Source organism: Gymnoscopelus braueri (genome assembly GCF_963280865.1).
Source record: "Gymnoscopelus braueri genome assembly, chromosome: 19".
NCBI classification, from domain to species: domain Eukaryota; kingdom Metazoa; phylum Chordata; class Actinopteri; order Myctophiformes; family Myctophidae; genus Gymnoscopelus; species Gymnoscopelus braueri.
This window is the reverse complement of record NC_137621.1, coordinates 8,125,330-8,150,160: the sequence shown is the minus strand read 5'-3', so window position 1 is coordinate 8,150,160 and position 24,831 is coordinate 8,125,330. Positions and strand designations below refer to the sequence as shown.

General features: G+C 42.2%; 1 protein-coding gene across 1 annotated transcript in view; it reads left to right on the top strand.

The window, feature by feature from the left end:
* LOC308074630 (proton-coupled folate transporter) overlaps nt 1-24,831 on the top strand; it is a gene marked incomplete at both ends in the record, with an annotated part of 89,348 nt that overhangs the window by 43,164 nt on the left and 21,353 nt on the right. The window contains 2 exons of the mRNA XM_080414138.1: nt 17,586-17,724; nt 23,166-23,249. Of these exons, the coding sequence (XP_080270264.1) occupies nt 17,586-17,724; nt 23,166-23,249 (223 nt within the window). The remainder of the gene's footprint in view (nt 1-17,585; nt 17,725-23,165; nt 23,250-24,831) is intronic.

Genomic DNA, 24,831 nt, shown 5'->3' with positions numbered 1-24,831 from the left:
CAAGTAGGGCATACATTTACGGGGAAAAACACCAAAAGTTAGAATTATGGAGATGAGAGTTTTTTCTTCCCCGACAGCCAGCGACGATGTAACCTCAATACGAATGACATCTCAATGACACCTTTTAAATGTACCGCAGTGCATTGAGAAAGGAGTCATTGAGATGTCATTTGTCATCGTGCAAGGATTCTGAGCTGAATTGAATTCTGATTGAAAGCTGCAAGCTTTTTAACCCATTCAATCCGGGAACGCATCCGTGTCATTTTTAGATTTATTTGGCTATTCAAAAATAACAGATCTACAATCGTAGCGCGGCACCGAGTGCCGCGCTACGAGCTTGTAGATCTGCTATTTTTGAAAATCTGCTATTTTATAAAATTTGGGCAAAATGTTTTTTTTTTTAACTCAAATCTTTGCTTCTGCAGGGGTCCCTGGAACAACTTATTTTGAGATGGGGGTCCGCGACCAAATACATATCATTTTGGGGGTCCTTGACATGGAAAGAGTTGGAGAACCACTGATATTAGAGCAACATAAGTATTTAAAAAAAAACTGTTAGGATTTAGAAGACATTTGTAGAATCCCCCAGAAGCAAAGATTTGAGTAAAAAAAGTTTGCTTGTATTATCTGCTATTTTTTGAATAGCCCAAATACATCTTAAAATGACACAGATCGGATGCGTTCCCGGTCTTAATGGGTTAAGCGTCTCCTCCACTGTAAGGATCAAATGTCTGCATCAGCAGCAGCTGGTGCATGTTGAAGCCTTTTCCTCCGCTCCTGTGTTGAGGAGATGTTTTCACTGTTTCCTCCTGGAGGTTCTCTGCCATCTGGCGTCTGAACCATAGGACTGATCTTGGCTGCTCATGCCTTTAATTATAACGGCGGGTTGCCGTTCGCTCCGTTCGTCTCCTCTTTGAATTCTCACTCGTTCTCCTCAGACATGGATGGATGGATGTCTGGAAGAGACACCTTGGCATATTTATTGATTTTTGTCAAAGAAACTTTAGCACGTAGATCGGCTACAAGCTAGATCGGCTGTTTCCAGCCAAGATATTTAATTTAGAGTGAAAACAGAAGACACCTTGTTTTTCTGTCAAAGACACTTTTTAGTTTTGTCCTTCACGGTATTATCTACGCCAGGCCAAGCGGCCTAAGGCTGGAGATTTAGGGCCCTTATGCCTTTTTGGCATGTTTTACTATTTTGAAAAACGTTTTAAAATGGTTAAAATAGCCGATCTACAAGCTCACAACATGTTGATGTAGATCGGCTATTTTCACAATTTTTTTTACGTTTTTCAAAAGTAGTAAAAAATGCTTAAAGTTGCGGCATAAGGGGCAAGGCAAGATAGGGCCCTGAGTATGTTTTCACCCCTGTTCGTCCGTGTGTCTGTCTGCCAGTGTTGATTTTGACAGCACATTTTGATTCAGTTTTAGTCATAGTCTTTTGAATACAATTCTGTTTAGTTTTAGTTATATTTTAGTCATCTGAAATGTTTTGGTTTATGTCGACTAAATATCGTTTTTTCGCCATAGTTTTAGTCGAGTTTTGTCTGCTTCATTGCTTCCTCTGCTTCATGATTCAGTGTGACGTTGCTTCTCAATTATTTGAGGAAAACATTTTAGTTGGCAGACAATTCAACAGAAGTCTAAAGCTTTATTATTAGACATTATGTATTATGTTTGTGGCAACTCTCCTACCCGATCAATACCGTCAGGGGAAGGCGTGCTCTACTCAAGGGGAGTCTTGAGCAGTGGTGGAAAGTAACTAAGTACATTTACTTAAGTACAATTTTTAGGTATTTGTACTTTACTTGAATATTTCCAATTTCCATTACTTCTACTCCACTACATTTCGGATCCAAATATTCTTCTTTTACTTCACTACATTTATTTGAAAACTTTAGTTACTTTGCAGATTCTGATTATTATTACGAAAACATACATTAACCACTTCAGCCCTATAAACTTTTCGGCCATTTGAAAATAGCCGAACTACAAGTAGATCTGCTATTTGTAGATTTGCTATTTTCAAAAAGATTTTCATACATTTGAAAACTTGAAACGGGACATTCTGCCTAATGAGTACTTTTACTTTTGGTACTTTAAGTACATTTTGATGCCAATACTTTTGTACTCAAGTACATTTTGAATTCCAGGCTTTTACTTGTAAGGGCGCGCTCTCACCAAAAGTTGGCTGGCCGCTGTTAAACGCAGGTTGTGCGCGGCCACAGTTTTTTGCAGCCATCGGATTCTAAAAAACGGGAGTGACGCGCCTGTCACTCACATTCAAGACCCCGTAGCCCGCACCGCTTGCTGCCTTGAGCATAGATATATATAAAGGCTAGATGACTCACCCGCGCTGCTGGCCAATGGAGTACGACGTTGCCACATGGCGGCCATCTTGAAACAGTCATTCATAACATTATGTCTATGGTGCATATACTTTAAAATAACCATAGCGTGCTCAATTTTCGTCTGATTTTCAAACGGTTTGGTGTTTTGTAAACACCAAAGATGTAATAAAATTATAAAATTATAAAATAAAATAAAGAATAAAAAAACATGATTATAATTATAAGTATGCAGTATCATAACTACATCTTTGGTGTTTACAACACACCAAACCGTTTGAAAATCGGATGAAAATTGAGCACGCTATGGTTATTTCAAAGTATATGCACCATAGACATAATGTTATGAATGACTGTTTCAAGATGGCCGCGGTTGAGCTACGCTTGCGCCGTCCCCTTGAGCCATCTAGCCTTTATATATATCTATGGCCTTGAGCACCATGTTGCTTCCTGAGTCTTGGCACGGTCCGCCTTCCACTCACCCGATTGGACAGAGGAGGAAAATCAGCTCCTGCCTCCAGCAGTTTTCTGCTTCAAATGAACAAGTCGTGTAGAGCAGATAAACGCAAGGTCTGCGCGAGAGGCGGAAAAATCCGCTCTTGCGTGAATCCACGCATTTACATTGACAATGCATTGGCAGATTCTGCCCCAGAGGTAAAATAAAAGTGCGGTGAGAGCGCGCCCTTAGTTTAACTGGGTGCAGATTCTTGAGGACATATACTATGAAAGGATTATCCACACTCTCTGCAGTAGTTTCTTATGTTCATTTTTATTATGTTCACAGCAGCAGCATTCTACAGTATCTAGTGAAACGGACGCGTTTCGGCACGTCGGCCTTCCTCAGCGTTTCAAACTAGAACACATCAAAGAGGAAGTGACATATATAGCTATGCGATAGTGTACAGCTGTGTCTCATTAGTGAATACGATTCACTCACAATTCATAATACTGTCAATGTTTACATTAAAATGCATTATATAAATAGTACTTTTTTTATTTTCTTTTTTACAGCTGTGGAAACATTGTGAGCTTGTAGATCGGCTATTTTCAAATAGCTTAGGTATAAAATAGGGCTAAAGTGGTTAATGTGTGTTTTATAATGTAATCATTTTTATCTGCAAAGTAACTAGTAACTAAAGTTTTCAAATAATTGTAATGGAGTAAATTTGCCCTGAGATGTAGTGGAGTAGAAGTAAAAGTACTGAAAATTGGAAATACTCCAGTAAAGTAAAAAATACCTCAAACTTTTACTTAAGTACAGTACTTAAGTAAGTAAATGTACTTAGTTACTTTACACCACTGGTCTGGAGGAGGAGGTGGCAGGTAGGCAGGTCTGTTGCCATGACGCCAGGCTAAACGGCCTCTCTTTATCCTTCATGCTAGAATATCATTCCTGGTTGTTGATGATGTGTCTTTGAGCGTCCGTCACACAGCCTCATAGAAAAGGCTCTCTGCATGGTGGGGTCTGAAAACAGTGCTGTAAAGTAACTAAGTACATTTACTCAAGTACTGTACTTAAGTACAATTTTGAGGTACTTTTACTTTACTGGAGTATTTCCAATTTTCGATACTTTTACTTCTATTCCACTACATCTCAGAGGCAAATATTGTACGTTTACTCCACTACAATTATTTGAAAACTTTAGTTACTAGTTACTTTGCAGACATAAATTATTACATTATAAAACATACATTAACCACTTCAGCCCTATTTTATACATAGGCTATTTGAAAATAGCAGATCTACAAGCTTGCGTTGCATCGCGACGCGATGTGAGCTTGTAGATCGGCTATTTTCAAACATTTTAGTACTTTTACTTTTGGTACTTTAAGTATATTTTGATGCCAATGCTTTTGCTCTTTTACTCAAGTAACATTTTGAACACACAGGCCTTTTACTTGTAACAGAGTATTTTTTATATTGTGGTACTGCTACTTTTACTTATAGTAAGTCAAATATCTGAGTACTTCTTCCACCACTGTTTGAAAGAAGGATGTTTGAAGAATCTGAATGGACTGGAGGCGAGGCCAAGGTTATTATCTGTAACCATGTTGTTTCTGTGATGTCATGATGATTCAGTCCATTGAGTTCCACTTCCTTACCTTTCTATCACCTTCATCATCATCATCATCATCATCTTCATCCTAACATAATGGTCTGTCGGGTGGAAACCTCATAATGTCCAACATGGTAACTTTTCAGGATTCAAGTTCCAGTGGTGGAAAAAGTACTCAAATTCTTTCCTTAAAGTAATACTAGGTAACGTTTTAAACAAAACTAAAGTTAAATTGTATATCTTTTGTGAGTGGCAAAAGTTTCACAACACCCACTCCATGAATTTCACCCCCGGAAGCCTTTTATTTATATATTTTCTATTGAACGGTGTCGGGGGAGACTTTCCCGAGAAAATGACGTCATCTGGCCGGAAAACGGAGGCGGAAATGCACTGGTTTCCTGTTTGGCCAGGAACTACCGCAACGGTTTCCTGTTTGGCCAGGAACTACCACGCTAATAACAAAAAGGAACCTCACGCTGATTTTAAGAGAATGTAGGATTGGAAGATCGAAAAAGAACAGAAAAAGAAAGCACAGCTCATGGTAACTAATGCTCCACTGGCTAAGAGAAACGATCCGCAGATAGTATAAAACAATTAAAAGAACGCTTTTTGAAACGCTTCCGGCTTCCGGTGAAAACAAATGGAATTCTGGGTAATCGAGGACTACGGAAATTGTATGCAGTGACGGTAGTGACCAGCAGAGGTTGCTAAAAATCGTTATTTGTGAATCTGCATTGTACAACTTTAAGTAAAAGTAGCAATACTGCAATATAGAAATACAAGTAAAAGTCCAGAATTCAAAATTTACTTGAGTAAAAGAACAAAAGTATTGGCATCAAAATGTACTTAAAGTACCAAAAGTAAAAGTACTAAAATGTTTGAAAATAGCAGATCTACAAGCTCATAGCTTGTAGATCTGCTATTTTCAAATAGCCTAGGTATAAAATAGGGCTAAAGTGGTTAATGTATGTCTTATAATATCATAATTTATATCTGAAAAGTAACTATTAACTAAAGTTTTCAAATAATTGTAGTGGAGTAAAAGTACAATATTTGCCTCTGAGGTGTACAAGTAAAAGTATTGGAAATTGGAAATACTCAAGTAAAGTACAAATACCTCAAAACTTTACTTAAGTACAGTATACTAGTAGTAGTAATGTACTTAGTTACTTTCCGCCACTGTCAAATTAAAAAGTAGCAGATCTACAAGCTCGAAACGTGTCGCTTCGCGCAGAGTGTCGAGCTTGTAGATCTGCTACTTTTGATGCTTTTGTGTGAAGCTGTAGAGTGATCAAGTAGGGCGTCGACTTACGAAAAAAAGTTAGAATATGGAGAGAAGAGTTTTCTGCCCGACAACAATTAATTACTTTGTGTGAAAAAAAAAGCGTATAGTGTTCCTTCCGGTCCGCTTTATTCAATTATTCTCTTTCAAAGTCTTCTTCATATGGTGAGCAGCTGTGTGTGTGTGTGTGTGTGTGCAGGAATATTACACACACACACACACACACACACACACACACACACACACACACACACACACACACACACACACACACACACACACACACACACACACACACACACACACACGTGGATACATAGCCCAGCTCATAATAAGCTCAAGGTCTGCATATGATTTATCGGGGAAATAAATAAATATCCTTTCTGATTAAATCACATTCTCAACCTTTTGAATTCCAAGGACCTCCATCGTCATGCATTAGTCCAGTGGTTCTCAACATGTGGAGCCGGGGCCCACTGGTGGGGCCGTGAGGAAGTGGGACCCCCAAATAATTTGGCAAAACACTAACATTTTAATGATAATAATATAACATATTTAGACAAATTAAATATTAAAAAAATTATGTCACAGTGTTTTATCTTTAAAACCTTAAAACGTTTTTTTATTGTGATAGCAATACATAGGAACTTAACCCCTTAAGACCTGAGGCCAATTCTAAAAAAATGTCTTCTAATTCAGTTTTTTGAAGAACTTCTGCTATATCAGTGGTTCTCAAAGTTTGTCATGTCAAAGACCCCCAAAATGATATGTATTGGCCGCGGAGCCCCATCTCGAAATATGTCCCCCCCCCCCCCCCCACCGATTGCCACACTATGAGCTTGTAGATCTGCTATATAAAAAAAATAATCTTGACAAGTTGTACAAATCTTTGAATGTATCAATAGGCTGGCTGCCGTGTTAAGTGGACAGATGTGTGGGCCACACGCTTCTACAATGTTACTTTTCAGGATTCTAATAAAAAAAACTTCAAAAGTAGCAGATCTACAAGCTCAAAACGCGTCGCTGTGCACCGCCGTTTCAAACTTGTAGATCTGCTACTTTTGATGCTTTTGTGTGACGCTGCAGTTAAGATCGAGTAGGGCCATTACTTTAACGAAGAAACACAAAAGAGTTAGAATATTGGAGATGAGAGGTTTCTGCCCAGACAGACGTTTTTCATTTTATACAAAAGAGACATGGAGCAGAGTTGAAATACGGAGATACAAGGTTTCTCTGCTTTACGCTCTGGTCAGTGGTCAGTAATAATGTCATGTACTGTATATTATATATGGTCAGCCATACATTTAATGTCCCTGCACTCAATGAGATACATACATGACCTCTGTGTACACACAATGATCATCATCTCTGTGTGTGTGCGTGTGCGCGTGCACGTGAGTGTGTGCGTGTGCGTGGCTGCTGACAAGTCTGATTCCATTCCGGTGCTCCAGTGAGAAGTCGCTCGTGTACCCGTGTAGCACACACACAGTCTCACACAGTCTCACACAGTCTCACACAGTCTCACACACACACACACACACACACACACACACACACACACACACACACACACACACACACACACACACACACACACACACACACACACGTATAATTGATGCTAGCTGTGATGGTTGAAGGTTAATTCATTCTATTCTGTTGTCCAGAAAATGACGGGATTATTTATCAGCCACACTGTGTGTGTGTGTGTGTGTGTGTGTGTGTGTGTGTGTGTGTGTGTGTGTGTGTGTGTGTGTGTGTGTGTGTGTGTGTGTGTGTGTGTGTGTGTGTGTGTGTGTGTGTGTGTGTGTGTGTGTGTGTGTGTGTGTGTGACTCTGTCTGTGTGTGTGTGTGTGTCTCTTCGTAGGCATTCGGAAAGAAAAAGAAAGACGGAGAGAAAAAGGATGTGTGTTTGCGTGCGTACGTGCGTGTGTGTCCGCACACATTACTCGCCTTTGAGGGTGAAATATTGAAACACTGAGTCTAAACGTGTGTGTGTGTGTGTGTGTGTGTGTGTGTGTGTGTGTGTGTGTGTGTGTGTGTGTGTGTGTGTGTGTGTGTGTGTGTGTGTGTGTGTGTGTGTGTGTGTGTGTGTGTGTGTGTGTGTGTGTGTGTGTGTGTGTGTGTGTGTGTGTGATGATTGATGGTTAATAGTGTGTCTCTGATAGCGGCCCACAGCCATAACGGCCTTTTCTATTGGATAATAACTACCCCTGACGTGCCCTTGAGCAAGGCACTCAAACTCTATAGCCTTCTAATCACTGGGTTCCTGTCGCCCTGCACCAGCATCTGTCTGTCTGTCTGTCTGTCTATCTGTCTGTCTGTCTGTCTGTCTGTCAGTCTACAGTATCTATCTATCTGTCTGTCTATTTACCTAATATATCTAACTGTTTGTCTGTCTGTCTGTCTGTCTGTCTGTCTGTCTGTCTGTCTGTCTGTCTGTCTGAGATTGTAAATCAATACCACTTTATTAACCATATTTTATACTTTGGCCATTGACAAAATAGCAGATCTACACACTCATGAGCTTGTAGATCTGCTATTTTGGAAATATTTTGAAGATTTGTGCAAATCTTTGAAAATATATATTTCCTAAAAGCGAACATTTTTAACCGAAATCTTTGCGCCTGGAGGTCCCTCCCTGGCACAACATATTTTGAGATGGTGGGGGGGGGGGTGGTGGGGGGGGAATACATATTATTTCGGGGGTCCTTGACATGAAAAACATTGAGAGCCACCAGGTCTAGGTTAAGCCCACTCTGGACCTGCTGTGTATCCCATAATTCTCTCTGCCTGCAAAACCCCGGGAATCAGGGTTTGAGTTCAAGCTCCAGGTGGAAGCTTTATTTAATGAGATCTTCAGACCGTTAGGATTTAACCCATTAAGACCGGGAACGCATCGGTGTAACCATTATTTTATATTTTGGTTATTCAAAAACAGCAGATCTACAAGCACATAGCGCGGCACCGAGTGCCGCGCTACGAGCTTGTAGATCTGTTTTGGATCTTTTTTGGATCTTTAAATATATATATATATTTTTTTAAATATTTTAACCCAAATCTTTGCTTCTGGGGGATTCTACAAATGTCTTCTAAATCCTAACAGGTAAGAAACAAAGAAAAAATATATTCAAAGATTTGCACTCATCTTCACGATTTGTTCCTCAAAAATAGCAGATCTACAAGCTCATAGCGCGGCACTCGGTGCCGCTCTATGAGCTTGTATATCTGCTATTTTTGAATAGCCCAAAGAAATCTATAATGACAGAGATGCGTTCCCTGGATTGAATGGTTTAAGCATGTGTCTGTCTGTCTGCCTGGGCCCCGGGAAAAAAACAATCCTGAGGGGAGCAATTCCAAAGAAAGACTAAAACATAATATACTACCGCCTCGTAAAAAAAAAACAGCAGCTATTCGCTCAAAGGAATCTCCCCGGAACTCCTTAGAAAAAGTCATTCCCTGAAGTAAGAGGGGGCGGGGATCGGATGCAGTGGTGTAAAAGTAACTAGGTACATTTACTCAAGTACTGTACTTAAGTACAATTTTGAGGTATTTTTTTTTACTTTACTGGAGTATTTCCAATTTGTCTGTATTTTTACTTCTCCTCCTCTACATCTCAGAGGCAAATATTGTACTTTTTACTACAACTATTTGAAAACTTTAGTTACTAGTTACTTTGTAGATTTGGATTATTATTACAAAACATGCATTAACCACTTCAGCCCTATATACATTTCGGCCATTTGAAATCGCGACGCATTGTGAGCTTGTAGATCTGCTATTTTCAAAAAGATTTTTATACATTTGCAAACTTGTGAAATGGGACATTGTGCATAATGAGTACCTTCTAAGTACATTTTGATGCCAATACTTTTGTACTTTTACTCAAGTACATTTAGAATTCTGGACTTTTTACTTGTAACAGAGTATTTCTACACTTAGTCCGTGAGCCAGGGGGGTTGGTCATTACCATCTGAGGGGAATAATGCTCATAGTGATTTTTGTCAAGGTATGCATGTCTAGAGTTAGAAAATATGTGATAGCCTTGCACCAATGGTAGCTTTATGGGTGCTATCATGCATTTTATGTTATAACACTAGGCGAAAATTACATGGGTCAATATATGAAAACATACTATTAACCCCCCCCAAAAAAAAATATACAAAAGGTTTTTCAATTGGTTCTGGTACGTCTAGGCATGCTTAAGAACATACAAAAAAATCTAGGAAATTATATTTCTCGTAAAGCCATCATTTTCAAGATGGCGTCCAATATGACTGCCAGGAGCTTAAATGGCTTTATGATACTGTTCAACCTAGAAAGGTGGTTTTGGTGTCTAAAACTAGGTCTTAGGGTTCAAGAAATATGGCTGAATCAGTGAAATTACCATCAGTTAATTTTTTATTGCCAAATCAAAGATGGTGTCCATCCCATGGTGATGTTCCATTGTACTAAATTATGTTAAAAACAACAAAATATTGCAGTTGTGTGAGGGAATCTGTGAACTTCGTGAACGTGATTCATATGGGGACCTGGGGGGGGGGCATTCATAGGTGTAGAATCTATTTCTAATGTTATATTTTGACTTGCTGGTCAGTCTTTGGCCTATGTGCTAAAGGTCAGGTCAAGGTCTCTCTCGCACCTTATCGTCCAACCAGGTGTCCAAGCAGGCAGCAGATATGGTCACTGGTTGACATGTACAGCAGGCCCTATTCACCTCACAATTGACATGGAGCCGTTTGTTGACACCTTGCAGGTATATAAGCTCTATAATGTAATTGTGCATCCCGGTGGGATGCATGTTATACAGTCATTCTTCAGCTGCATTGCAAAACTGATGCAAGGTTCAGCACTGGAAGTGGAAATGCATGTGGTTGCAGAACATGACAGGCAAGTTCAGTGGTCCTGAGTGTATCAGCAGCACTCTGAAGTGGTTTCTATCAACTTGGCCAAAGACATTTGAACAGATACAGCAGTAGCCTACCTGGACACTGCACATCTCCATCCTACTGGCTGACAGTGGGTAGACAACTTCTTCCTACACTTCACATCCACCAGTTTGAATGCGCAGGGAGATACATTGACATTAACTTCACCTTTTCTCTCATGAAGCACATGACTGAAGCACTTCTTCCATGCTGGCCATGTGCAGTGTGCTTGATATCTAACCCAGTGCCTGCTGAAGATGCATGTGCTCCATGCCATAGCATAGAGGCTAAGCTAGACCTTGTCTGTCGGCACCATGATGGATTCTGGATCACTGTCTCTGCTGACCAGTCTGGGGAGCAGACTGCCATAACGATCAGGAAAGATGCTGTCATGATGCATGTGAGTGGAGTGGACTGAAGCCTTCCCCAAAATGTGCAGAAACAGAGGGAGAGTTGAAGCACTGGTGTGTCTTGGTCATAAAATATTGGGGTGTAGGATTCCTCACACACAGAAAGATCATCTCTTCAATCCCATCCTTGGCTAATTTGCCCCCATGCTGTTGTGAATAGTAATGTCCTTTACCCACATGAGATGTCATCATGAAGAGTAAGAACATTAAGCAGAAGCCGTTGAGCATGTTGTACACCTTCAGTGCTGACGATAGATACTGCATTTAGTCATGATGAGGCAGACATCACCATGAGTTCCTATATCCCTGATGCAGCCATCTCTGGAAAGGGTGTGATACACATGCTCAGTGATTACACTGATGTTCTTGTCCTGTTGTATGCTGTGTATTGGGGTGTATCAGGTGGACCTACAGTGTAAAGTATAGATGGAGCATTGGGATGGGACAGTCTTATATGTATGACAAAGGCAAGATCAGAGCACACTACACTTTGCTGGCAGGGAACTTCCCAGGCTACCCTGATGTGCTGGGTGAGGTGGGTGCCACAAGTCAATGGCCCTTCCTCCAACACCGACCAACCTGTTGCACCACATGTGGGCTCATTTATTTACAAGTGATGTTGTGGAAAGTGGCAGACCACCAAGCCCCACCTGACAAGTCGTTTGATGTCACAAAATTTGGATAGGAGATCTAGGATATTCTTGTTCCTGTCATTGCTAAGGGTGACCCCACCGTCAGAGCTATGTGACATGGTGCAATATCAATTTAGGGCACAGAGAGTGAGAAGTACATCACTGATGTACTGTAACTGCTCTGGTGAAGATGGTTACTGATGATATGTTCAAGCTACAGATGAGGAGTGATGTTAATAAGGAGGATACTTGTAAGGATGAGGTAGAACAGGATGTGGGTTGGAGAATACAGATGTAGTTGCAAAAGATACATATTTGACATTAGATTATATCATTTTACATTCATGTTATTATGAATACCAGTTCTTGTGACATGTTAATGACACTTTTCACAAAACAAAATCATGAATAGTGAACCATGAATGTTCATCAAGTTGTTTCCATTTGTTGTTCTCCCAGAGGTCAATTTTAACCTTGACCTGACCTTTGACATGATTGACCTGATATTAAAAAAATAACATCAGGAATGGATTCTACATATGAAAACCCTAAAAAAGAGGTATTAAACAGAGGTATTCTAAGACAAGCGGATTAAAAGTAAAAAATTGGATATTTTCTTACCCATTGCACTATATTCTGTTTATTGAATTTCATAATACATTTCCTTAGAATCTAACATGGTTTTAAATCTATAGGTAATTTACAAAGGAACCCTTTGTGTTCCATCTTTCATTAAAACCAAAGTACATCTTATGTCACATATAGTCACTATGTTGTCACTGCCTGTAATAGAAAAATATTCTAGATATGCAAATTTTAACAACCTTTCTGGACAATATATAGTCTGAGCTTTATCCCAACCATTTTTCAGTGAGAGAGGGTCAATAATAAGAGAGAACCATCAGTTTGAAGTAGAATGCTTCATTCGGATTTTGAAAACTGTGTTTTGGCTTGTGGTTATAAAAGGAGTGATAACACACAGATAGCTACCACCGATGCAAGGCTATCACATTTTTCCTAGCTCTAGGGGTGTATACCTACCCAAAAATCACTATGAGAATTATTCCCCCCAGATGGTAATGATGACCCCATTTTTGGGGTCCTGGCTCACGGACTAACTGCAGTATAGAGCACCGAAGTCCTGACGTGACTCGTTCATCCCCAGGTTTGCGGAAGTAATTTCTCTATGGAGAATAACATTGGGTCATCTTAGAATCGTCTCATATAAGAATTGTGGTCCAAAAATAAACACCGCGTGTCGGCGTTATTGTCAGGGAGGGGGTTCTGTATCGTTTATGATAGTCAGTCACTTATATTTGATACAGTCTGTTTCTGGCGAAAATGTAACTAATTCGGCGGAAGTAACATTAGCGTTTTCTCACCGTCAGTTGATGCTTCATATCCATAAGAGTCAACACGCCGGGGTCATTTGTTTATTTTTGGAACACAGTTCTTATTTGACGCGATATTAAATACGTCTATGGGATTCAGAACGGGGGTGGAAAACTGCAAACCAGGTAGACAAACAAAGGATGTGTAAATGACGTCAGACTTCGGCGGTCTATGGATACTTTCACTTAAGTAAAAAAGATGTGAGTACTTTTTCCACCACTGTCAGAATGTCATTCCCTTGGAGTGAGAGATGGGACGGCCCCCAGGAACTGTTGCAGATCATGTCCATTACTGGCTTCATTGTGCTGGGACCTGTGGTCCACTCTGAAGAGGCGGGGGGTCCCAAAGCGGGGGGACGGGGACCTGTGGTCTGCTCTGAAGAGGCGGGGGGTCCCAAAGCGGGGGGACGGGGACCTGTGGTCCGCTCTGAAGAGGCAGGGGGTCCCAAAGCGGGGGGACGGGGACCTGTGGTCTGCTCTGAAGAGGCGGGGGGTCCCAAAGCGGGGGGACGGGGACCTGTGGTCCGCTCTGAAGAGGCGGGGGGTCCCAAAGCGGGGGGACGGGGACCTGTGGTCTGCTCTGAAGAGGCGGGGGGTCCCAAAGCGGGGGGACGGGGACCTGTGGTCTGCTCTGAAGAGGCGGGGGTCCCAAAGCGGGGGGACGGGGACCTGTGGTCTGCTCTGAAGAGGCAGGGGTCCCAAAGCGGGGGGACGGGGACCTGTGGTCCGCTCTGAAGAGGCGGGGGGTCCCAAAGCGGGGGGACGGGGACCTGTGGTCCGCTCTGAAGAGGCAGGGGTCCCAAAGCGGGGGGACGGGGACCTGTGGTCCGCTCTGAAGAGGCGGGGGGTCCCAAAGCGGTGGGACGGGGACCGTGTTTTTATCTCCAGCTGAATTATATGGTCGCTGTCAGAGGAGAAACCTCTCATCTCCAATATTCTAACTTTTTGTGTTTTGTTTTGTTTTGGCCTATACTTGATCACACTACAGCGTCACATAAAAAGCATGAATCCATTAACAACTCTTTACCTGCCATTGACGAGATTTCTCGTTTTTCTCTGCATGGCTCAGCCAGCCGTCGACGAGAAACACGCGATTTTTTTTTCATTTTTTTTTGGCTTTTTTAATTTTTCGTTTATCACAAAGGAAGCAGGAGATAACGCGATGCGAAGATTTTTTGCTCCATTCACTTCAATGTTAAAAAATAAACGGAGACAAAATTCACATTTTACCTATTTTTGCAATGTATTGTCTATGGCAGGGAAGGGGGTAGATTGTGTATATACTCTGGCAGTTAAAGAGTTAAGACCGGGAACACATCTTTGTCATTTTAAGATTTATTTGGCTATTTAAAAATAGCAGATTTACAAGCTCACAGCATGGCTCTGAGCTTGTAGATCTGCAAAAAAAAATAATCGTGAAAACTTGTGCAAATCTTTGAATATATATTTTTTTTTTAACTCAAATCTTGGTACTGTACAATCGTTGCTGTCGGGCAGAAACCACATATCTCCATATTTTGTGACTTTTTGTGTTTTTTCTTTTGTAAATTAACGCCCTATACAGTACTTGATCATACTACAGTGTCACACAAAAGCATGATCTACAAGCTCGAAACGCGGCGTGAAGCGACGCGTTTCGAGCTTGTAGATCTGCTGCTTTTGCTGTTTATTGAATTTGAATCCTGAAAAGTAACAGTTTTAGACATTCGAGGTGTCCTGCCGACAGACGACATAATATGCATTCCTTATTCACACATAATTCACACCCTCCATTCTTCTCTCTCTCTGCACATCATTTTTCACATTTTTACGGACATACTGTATCTTTTCTACATATTATGCAAAAACGTACACTCTGCATATTTTATACACACTGTATATATGCTATTAACCCATTCAATCTGGGAACGCATCTGTGTCATTTTTAGATTTGAGTTATAACCATTATTTTATACTTTGGCTATTCAAAAATAGCAGATCTACAAGCTTGTATATCTGCTATTTTTTTTAAATCGTGGAACATGTGTGCAAATCTTTCAATATATGTTTTGAAGTGGACATTTTTAACTCCGATTTGTGCTTCTGGGGGAACAACATATTTTTTGACATTGAAAAGTTGGAGCACCACTGATATAGCAACACACTGTTTGGATTTAGAAAACATTCTTTAGATATGTATTTGGCCGCGGACCCCCATCTTCGCTTTAAAATGTATGTATTCAAAGATTTAGACACTTTTTAATTTTTTTTATAGATTTACAAGCTCATAGTGTGGCACTCGGTGCCACACTTTGAGCTTGTAGATCTGCTATTTTTGAATAGCCAAATAAATCTGAAATGACACAAATGCTTTCCCGGATTGAATGAGTTAAGCTGAACGGGGCTGCGTTCCTTCCTCGTCTGAATGCATGTTCTGCAAGTTATGTATTTTAATGTACGTCTCACACAATGTGAGTCAGAGAGTGTCCATATACTTTGTCAGTAACGCTTTGTTAAGTGTTAATGCTGGGGTTTCAGCTACAGTGTAGCATTTCTCTAGGGATGGGTGTTGTTGCACATTAGCATCCGTTATATGCTGTGATACATGCATTGTCTCGTTGTCACGCAGATATCTCACCATATTTAAACTTTTTTCCCCGTAAAAAATAATTGCCTAGAGAAGTGATCCGTGTGAGCTTGTAGATCTGGTATTGTTGCCATTTCTAAAGTGAAAGTGGTTAAACTGGCACTATGTAACTTTTTTTATTCCCAAATCTGTATGGTAGAGTATGTTAATACAATATCATTTATACAATCTGTATGGTAGAGTATGTTAATACAATATAACTTATAATCTGTATGGTAGAGTATGTTAATACAATATAACTTATATAATTTGGGTGGATGTATTTTGTCTCACTGCTCTTCTATCGAGACATTTAGACGAATTTTGACCTGATGGTCAAGATTCAATTTATCCCCTGAGCAAGCAGGCCGGCTCTATTAGCTCAATGGTAAACGTGTCAGCATTTGTGCAGGAAACCGGGTTCAAATCTGGGGTAGAAGAGGAAAGTTACAGAGTAAAGATTTAAGTGTGTCTGTGGGTTTTATAAATATATATATATTTTTTAAGTATTAATGAGAGCTTGTGACTAAATAATAACTACATTGGAACATGAAGTTATTTTTTATTTTTATTTCCTGTTAAGTAATAGTTTTGGACATACAAGCTTTCCCCCTGCCAGAGACACCATGATGCTCAGCCTGTCCCTATAGAATAAATACATACATGAACGCCTTCACATTCGGATTCAGAACAGCACTGTACCGCAGTGTGTGACCGCATGAGGTTTACACAAGGCACATGCACAAACATACACCGTGCACACACACACACACACACGTGCGCACGCACGTATGTACATGCACGCACACATGCACACACACGCACACACGTGCGCGCGCACGCACTCACCCACGCGTTTGTATTACTAATACAAAATAAAATAAACTGGCAAATACTATAAGACTCTAATAATTATAACTAACTGAAATTGAAGACTTAAATTCAAAACGTGAGTTTGTAGATCTGTTATTATTATTATTTTTATTTTTTACAGGCTGAAACTGGCGGGCGGCCACGATACAGGTCGCTCCAATGAACTGCTGCGGTCAATGAGGTATCTAGGTTTCTATATCTATGGTTTCCACCCCACAGAGACGTGTGTGTGTGTGTGTGCATAGACATATAAAGGTAGACGCCTCATTCGGCTCTGAAGCGTGTGTATCTCGGCCGCGCTTCCTGCTTCCGCAGGGCTGCCGTGTGCGTCACACACGCGGAAGTTCGGTAGGCCAATCAGAGGCAGGTGGGGGCGGGTCATTTTGTAACCCAGCTTTTAACCCTTTAAGAGGCAGCAGCTGTGCGCAGCATCTAGTTAGTTGGAACTTGGCAAACTCCACACTCTATTTGTGAAATACAAATAAGAGACATGGTCCTTTTTCATATCAAGGTCCATTATTTATTCAGCATTTGAGTCACGGAACACCGTTTGATAAGCTTTAGCCTCTCACACCCAAAACATAGAATATGTTATCTTTCGATAAGATGTTGTCAAAATAACAATTGTTTACGTTCTCTAATTGTGTACTTGTTTAGTAAGTAATGCAGATGTTTAACAATTTGACTCTTGACAGTGTGAAATGTTATACTCAAGATTTAAAGATCTATAAGGGTCCATTTGGTTATCAACTCTCCATCATTTAGCTGGGTACCACCTGGAACCCCCCCAAGGACCACTGGTGGTTCCCGGACCACTGGTTGAGAACCATTGCACTGACAAGTCCCGGAAAAGACGCACTGTGATTGGCCAGTAGTCAACGCACTGTGAGCGCTGTGATTGGCCAGTAGTCACTTTGAGTGACAGGTTCCCTGCGGAAGACTGAAGTGCCGCCGTGTATTGCGATACAAGTCGCCCCAATGAACTGCAGAGGCCAATGAGGTATCTAGGTTTCTAATATCTATGTGTGTGTGTGTGTGTGTGTGTGTGTGTTCCAGGGTGTGGTGTTGCTCTTTGTGTTTCCTGTCTTGATGAAGTGCGTCGCAGAGCAGACTCTGGCCAAGGTGAGCGCCCTCTGCAGGGCAGCCTCGCTCTTTACAATGGCTTTTTCTACCAACACGTGGATGGTGTTTCTAGGTGAGATACACTCAACCCAAACACACTAAACCAGGGGTCTTCAACAGGGGGTCCGGGACCCCTCTAGGGGATCCTCAGAGTTACTACAGGGGGTCCGCCGAATCTTTGTGTGACAGGGTCATGTTTTTTACATTAACCCTATAGCATCCATATTCTAAGTATAACATTAGTCAAAAATAGCCAATCTACGAGCTCACAACGCCTCGCAGCGCGAGGCGTTGTGAGCTTGTAGATTGGCTATTTTTGGCAGAGATGTTTGTGGAGACTGGAGAGGTAGAAAAAAGAGCAGACTAAGTACTGTTGGTTCAAGTTGTTAAATGTATGAAAATACACATGAATTCAACATACACAGATGACAGTGCTGTCAAATAAGTCTATGAAGCTGTCTAAGAAACCTATGAAAATGTCTAATCTGCATCACCATTTTATACTATATATAGTGGGCAGGGGGGGGGGGGTCCCTACTTCATCTCTCTCTCAGATAAGGGGTCCTTTGGCCTGAAAACGTTGAAGACGCCTGCACTAAACTTAACCCCTAAGGCTCCTACATGCTCCAACTCCAGCCATACACCCTTCCTCCCTAATATCAACCTAAAGTTCCTTATTGATAAGACACCATCATACTCATTCTATGCTGCCAACCAAACGGCACTGGTGTAAAGTAACTAAGTACATTTACTCAAGTACCGTACTTAGGTAAAATGTCGAGGTACTTTTACTTTACTTGAGTATTTTCTTTCTTTTCTTTCTTTTCCCTCTATTTATTCAGGGAAGCCCATTGAGAGCAAGCTCTCTTTTTTCAAGGACGCCCTGATAACAACATATAAAGTACATACATAATGAGAAACAATAACAAACATTTGAATCACATTACAATGTCACAGATGCAAATGAACATAGTGTTACATGAAACAGGTGCAGTCACTATGTAGTGTGTCCTCAAGAAGCACCCTGTATTTTTACTTCTATTCCACAACGCGTCGCATCACGAGCTTGTAGATCGGCTATTTTCAAATAGCCAAGGTATAAAATAGGGCTAAAGTGGTTAATGTATTTTTTATAATGTAATAATTTCTATCTGCAAAGTAACTAGTAACTAAAGTTTTCAAATAATTGTAGTGGAGTGAAAGTACAATATTTGCTCTGAGATGTAGTGGAGTAGAAGTAAAAGTATCGAAAATGGAAATACTCCAGTAAAGTAAAAGTACCTCAAAACAGTATTTAAGGGAGGTTAATTATTTAAATAATTGCAAAATGGGTCTATGTTCTGATAGTACTCGTTACTATAGAGTGTCCTGTCCATATAAGGAGTCTCCCATGTCTCTCCAGCGCTTTATTAAACAGAAAATGCATTTTCAGTGCTCTCTCCTGATTGGCTTAAATGTGGTCACCTACCTGAACATGTACTATATTGTGTTTACTAAAGAGCTGGAGAGACCCATGTGACCGAACAAACGCTCTGTAGCAATGATTACTATCAGAATATAGTACAGTACTTTAACCTTTTAACAAAAAGAAAAACAAATACAAAAAAGTATCACTTACCCTACCTTTAGGTACAGTAATTGAGTAAATGTACTTAGTTACTTTACACCACTGCCCAGGGGATGAGCGAGTGACGTCAGTACTCTATTCTTTGTGTAAATTCTTCTGCCCAAAAGTCTGCTTCCAGTCGCTCTGGTCTGAATGAATGAATCACACCGTCTCTAGCGTCCAACAGCGTGGGAGAGTTGGCAGCAGCCAGTACGGAGAGTAAAAACAGCTACAGTAGATGGGCTGAGCTGACCCGGTGAGACGCTCAGCACCGCGGCTCAATGACGTCATTTCATAGTATTCTACTGGGTGGATGACTAAAACTGGAGCATGTAGAGGGCCTTATCCATTTTTGTCTGTGTGTTTTCTTTGTCATGAATTATTTAAAGGGTAGGGTAAGTAATATTTCTTTGGTTAAAACAAACAAAATCGCTGTAACAGGCAGATTCACGTTTTGGCCTATAACTTAGGCCTATACGTAACTTGGAAAGCAATACATGATTTTTTTTTTAAACTCATCTTTTAATTATTATCATTACAAACTAATAAAATAACCCTTGTTGTAATCCAAAGTTGTCCTTTAAACGTTGTAAGGTTAAATGTTAAATTGACAAACAAATAAAACAAAACGTTGTATGTTAAATGTAAGGTTAAAATTCAGGCTCCTGCTAAAATCAGGAATGTTGGCAGGTATGTCTTTAACCCATTATATCCGGGAACGCATACTGTGTCATTTTCGATTTTTTTTTAGCTATAACCATTATTTTATACTCTGGGCTTTTCAAAAAATAGCAGATCTACAAGCTCTTAGCACGGCACCAAGTGCCGCGCTAAGATCTTGTAGATCTGCTATTAAATTTTTTAAATCGTGAACATTTTTGCAAATCTTTGAATATATACTGTATATATATTTCTTTTTAAGCGAATATTTGAACTTGAAAACATGAAAACTTTGGTTCTGGCGATTCTACAAATATCTTCTCAGGGCGCGCTCCCACCAAGAGTTGGCTGGCCGCTGATAAACGCAGGTTGTGCGCGGCCACAGTTTTTTGCAGCCAGCGGATTCTAAAAAACGGGAGTGTCGCGCCTGTCACTCACTTTTCAGGAGCCTCCCCCGTAGCGTAGCGTAGTGTCGCGCCTGTCACTCACTTTTCAGGAGCCTCCCCGTAGCCCTGTGCCTGCTGCCTTGAGCCATAGATATTAGAAACCTAGATACCTCATTGGCCTCTGCAGTTCATTGGGGCGACTTGTATCGCAATACACGGCGGCTCTTCCGTCTTCCGCAGGGAACCTGTCACTCAAAGTGACTACTGGCCAATCACAGCGCTCACAGTGCGTTGACTACTGGCCAATCACAGTGCGTCTTTTCCGGGACTTGTCAGTGCAATGGTTCTCAACCAGTGGCCCGGGAACCACCAGTGGTCATTGAGGGGGTTCCAGGTGGTACCCAGCTAAATGATGGAGAGTTGATAATAACCAAATGGACCCTTATAGATCTTTAAATCTTGAGTATAACATTTCACACTGTCAAGAGTCAAATTGTTAAACATCTGCATTACTTACTAAACAAGTACACAATTAGAGAACGTAAACAATTGTTATTTTGACAACAGCTTATCGAACGATAACATATTCTACGTTTTGGGTGTGAGAGGCTAAAGCTTATCAAACGGTGTTCCGTGACTCAAATGCTGAATAAATAATGGACCTTGATATGAAAAAGGACCAGTCTCTTATTTGAATTTCACAAATAGAGTGTGGAGTTTGCCAAGTTCCAACTAACTAGATGCTGCGCACAGCTGTCAGCTGCTGCCTCTCAAAGGGTTAAGAGCTGGGTTAAGAGCTGGGTTACAAAAAGACCCGCCCCCGCCTGCCTCTGATTGGCCTACCGAACTTCCGCGTGTGTGACGCACACGGCAGCCCTGCGGAAGCAGGAAGCGCGCCCGAGATACAGACGCTTCAGAGCCGAATGAGGCGTCTACCTTTTATATGTCTATGCCTTGAGCACCATGTTGCTTCCTGAGTCTTGAGACGGTCTGCCTTCGACTCACCCTATTGGACAGAGGGAGAAAATCAGCGCCTGCCTCCAGCAGTTTTATGCTTAGTCGTGGAGAGCAGATAAACGCAAGGTCTGCGCGACCAGCGGAAAAATCTGCTCTTGCGTGAATCAACGCATTTACATTGACAATGCATTGGCAGATTCTGCAAACAGCGGCCAGCCAACTCTTGGTGGGCCACCGCACTTTTATTTTACCTCTGGGGCGGAATCTGCCAATGCTTTGTCAACGCAAATGCGTGGAGTCATGGTCTTGCATATTTTTTCCATGAATCCACGCATTTGCATTGACAAAGCATTGGCAGATTCCGCCCCAGAGGTAAAATAAAACCTGGTGGTTTGGTGATTCTACAAAATGTCTTCTAAATCCTAACAGTTTTCTGAAAAAACATAGGTTTCTATATCAGTGGTTCTCAAACCTTTTCATGTCAAGGACCTCCAAAATTTCACGATTTTTCAAAAATAGCAGATATACAAGCTCGTAGCGCGGCACTCGGTGCCACGCTATGAGCTTGTATATCTGCTATTTTTAAATAGCCAAAAGTGTAAAATAATGCTTTTTAGCTCAAATCAAAAAGTGACACAGATGCGTTCCAGGTCTTAACGCGGTGGGAGCGTGCCCTAAATCCTAATATATATATATTTTTAACTTATGCTAGAATATCAGTGGTTCTCAAACTTTTTCATGTCAAGGACCACCCAAAATGAATTTGGCCGCGGACCCCCCATCTCAAAATATTTTGTTCCAGGAAACCCCCCAGAAGCAAAGATTTGAGTTAAAAATGTATATACAGTATATATATATATATGCAAAGATTTGCACACACTTTCAAAAATAAATAAATAATAATAATAATGTATTTTTGAATGGCCAAAGAAATGTTAAAATGACACGGATGAGTTCCCGGGTTGAAGGGGTATAAAGTGAGATTGTCATTCAGGACAGCTTCCAGCATATCATGTGCAATCGTAGAATCTGCTTCTAAATTGATGGCTTCTGAAAAAAAGATGTCTCCAAGTTAAGGCTGCCTGGTTTTGTATTCCTCACCGGCTTTGTTGCACCGCACCTGCTGATGTAATCACACATTATTATATCGTTGCTGTCGGGCAGAAAAACCTCTTATCTCCATATTACATTTTTTGTGTGTATTTTTTTTCGTAAATTAACGGCATACTTGATCACACTACAGCATCGTACAAAAGCATCAACTTTAAAGGGGTTCTGGGGCGGTCCCCAGCTTTAAACACTTTAAACAAGAATGCATTTGTCGGCTACTTCAAAAATAACTGATTTACAAGCTCAACTCATAATGTGAACTTGTAGGTCAGGTATTTTTCGAAAAAAGTTTAACTATATGTTGACCAATCTTCTCTTATGGGGGTCCCTGGCAACCAAATACATATCGTCTTTGTCGGATGGAAACCTCATATGTCCAAAACTGTTACTGTTCAGGATTCCCAAAAAAAAATGGCAAAAGTAGTAGATCTACAAGCTCGAAACGCGGCGCGTTTCGAGCTTGTAGATCTGCTACTTTTGATGCTTTCGTGTGACGCTGTAGTGTGATCAAGTAGGGCGTTTAATTTACGAAAAAAACAACGACAACAATTCGGTGGACATTTTCATGAAAATGTTTGAGAACCACTGCTCTAGTCTGACAGTTTACAATTCTCTGTTGTGTGTGTGTGTGTGTGTGTGTGTGTGTGTGTGTGTGTGTGTGTGTGTGTGTGTGTGTGTGTGTGTGTGTGTGTGTGTGTGTGTGTGTGTGTGTGTGTGTGTGTGTGTGTGTGTGTGTGTGTGTGTGTGTGTGTGTGTGTGTGTGTGGTGTAACGGTGTACAATGCTCTGTCTGCAGTGTGTGTGATCGGGGCTCCATCAGGCATCGCCCAGGCTGTGATCAGATCCCTGTGTTCTGCTATAGTAGAGCCACATGAACAAGGTACAACACACATACACACACACACATCAAGGTAGATTAAATCCAAATGGCGTCTCATTACAATTATACTTTATTGTTGCGTGATTACCTTCCTATTTTATATGCAAAACACACTGTCTGTCTGTGTCGCTCTCTCTGTCTGTCTGTCTGTCTGTCTGTCTGTCTGTCTGTCTGTCTGGCAAGGCTAAGAGGAAGGGTCAGGGTAGTGTTTCCTGAAGAGGTGGGTTTTCAGCCTGCGGCGAAAGATGGGCAGTGACTCTGCTGTCCTGTGGGGAGTTCATTCCACCACTGTGGGGTCAGAACAGAGAAAAGCCGTGACCGCGTAGATCGGCCAGAAGGACCACTGAGCGACGGGGCAACCAGTCGCCTCGAGGAAGCAGACCGAAGTGGTCGGGCAGGGGGTGTAAGGCTTGACCATAGAAGGCTCTGGTTCAACGGTTTTACCATAGACACGTGAAATGACGTCACATTCCACTGTCCAATAAGCTTGCAGCCGTGCCAACTTGGGAGAGTTTGGGGGATATATAAGCATGTGAGCAGCTCTTCAACGTGTTAATTGAGTTTTTAATCGCGATGCCGTCTGTAAAACAGGTCGTTAGCTTTACCGTGTTCCTCCTCGCCGTGGTCGCCCTGCTGCCCGTCGTCGTGGACGTCAGGGAGGAGAACGTGGACCGCCCTCAGGAGCCTTTCCCCTGGCGTCTGACCAAGCACACCCTGGTTCTCGCCCGGGCAGAGAACGCCTGCTATTTCTGGCCCGTCGTGGCCGCCGCCGCGCCGCCGTCCCGCAGCTCCATCCTCCTCCAGGGCGTCCGATGCGCCCTCGACCTCAGGGTCCTCGGCGCTCGGGAAGCCGCCGAGGGGTCCCCCGAGGAGGAGGAGGAGGAGGCGGACCTCGTTCGCGACGCGGCCCCCGCCCCCGGCCAATCGATCGTCGGAGCGGGACCCGTCGGTGAGGCGGTGCGGCTCCTCCAGCGATGGATGCTGATGAAAGCAGCGGCCGCGCTCGGCTGCGAGGACACCGCCAACGCTCTGAGAGAGACGCTCGATTGCGACGCCGACCTGGGCGACGTCGTCCTCACCGTCCCCATCGACCTCCGCCTCCTCACCGCCGTCTTGAGGAGCTGGCTGGGCCTGTTCCTCTTCAACTTCGCCGTCCTCGGCGCGGTCTTCAGGGTCGCCGCGTTCGCGCGCGACCTCCGCCGGGCCCGAAGGAGCCACGCCCTGCTGAGGAACCTCCCCCCCCTCCGCGCGTACCGGGCGGGGGAGGAGGACGGCGACGGCGACGCGGCGACGACGTACGAGCTGTGCGCCATCTGCCTGGCGGAGTACGAGCCGGGAGACGCGCTCAGGGTGCTGCCCTGTTCCCACGCCTTCCACGCCGCCTGCGTGGACCACTGGCTGACCAGCGTGAGGACCACCTGTCCCTTCTGCACGCTAAGGGTGGAGCTCAAGGCCACAGCCACCGTATCGCCCGATAATAATAATAATGATGATAGTAATAATAATGACAATAACAATAATAACAATAACAATAATAATAACGATAATAATGTAAATATTTCGCCTATAATGGACATGCCCA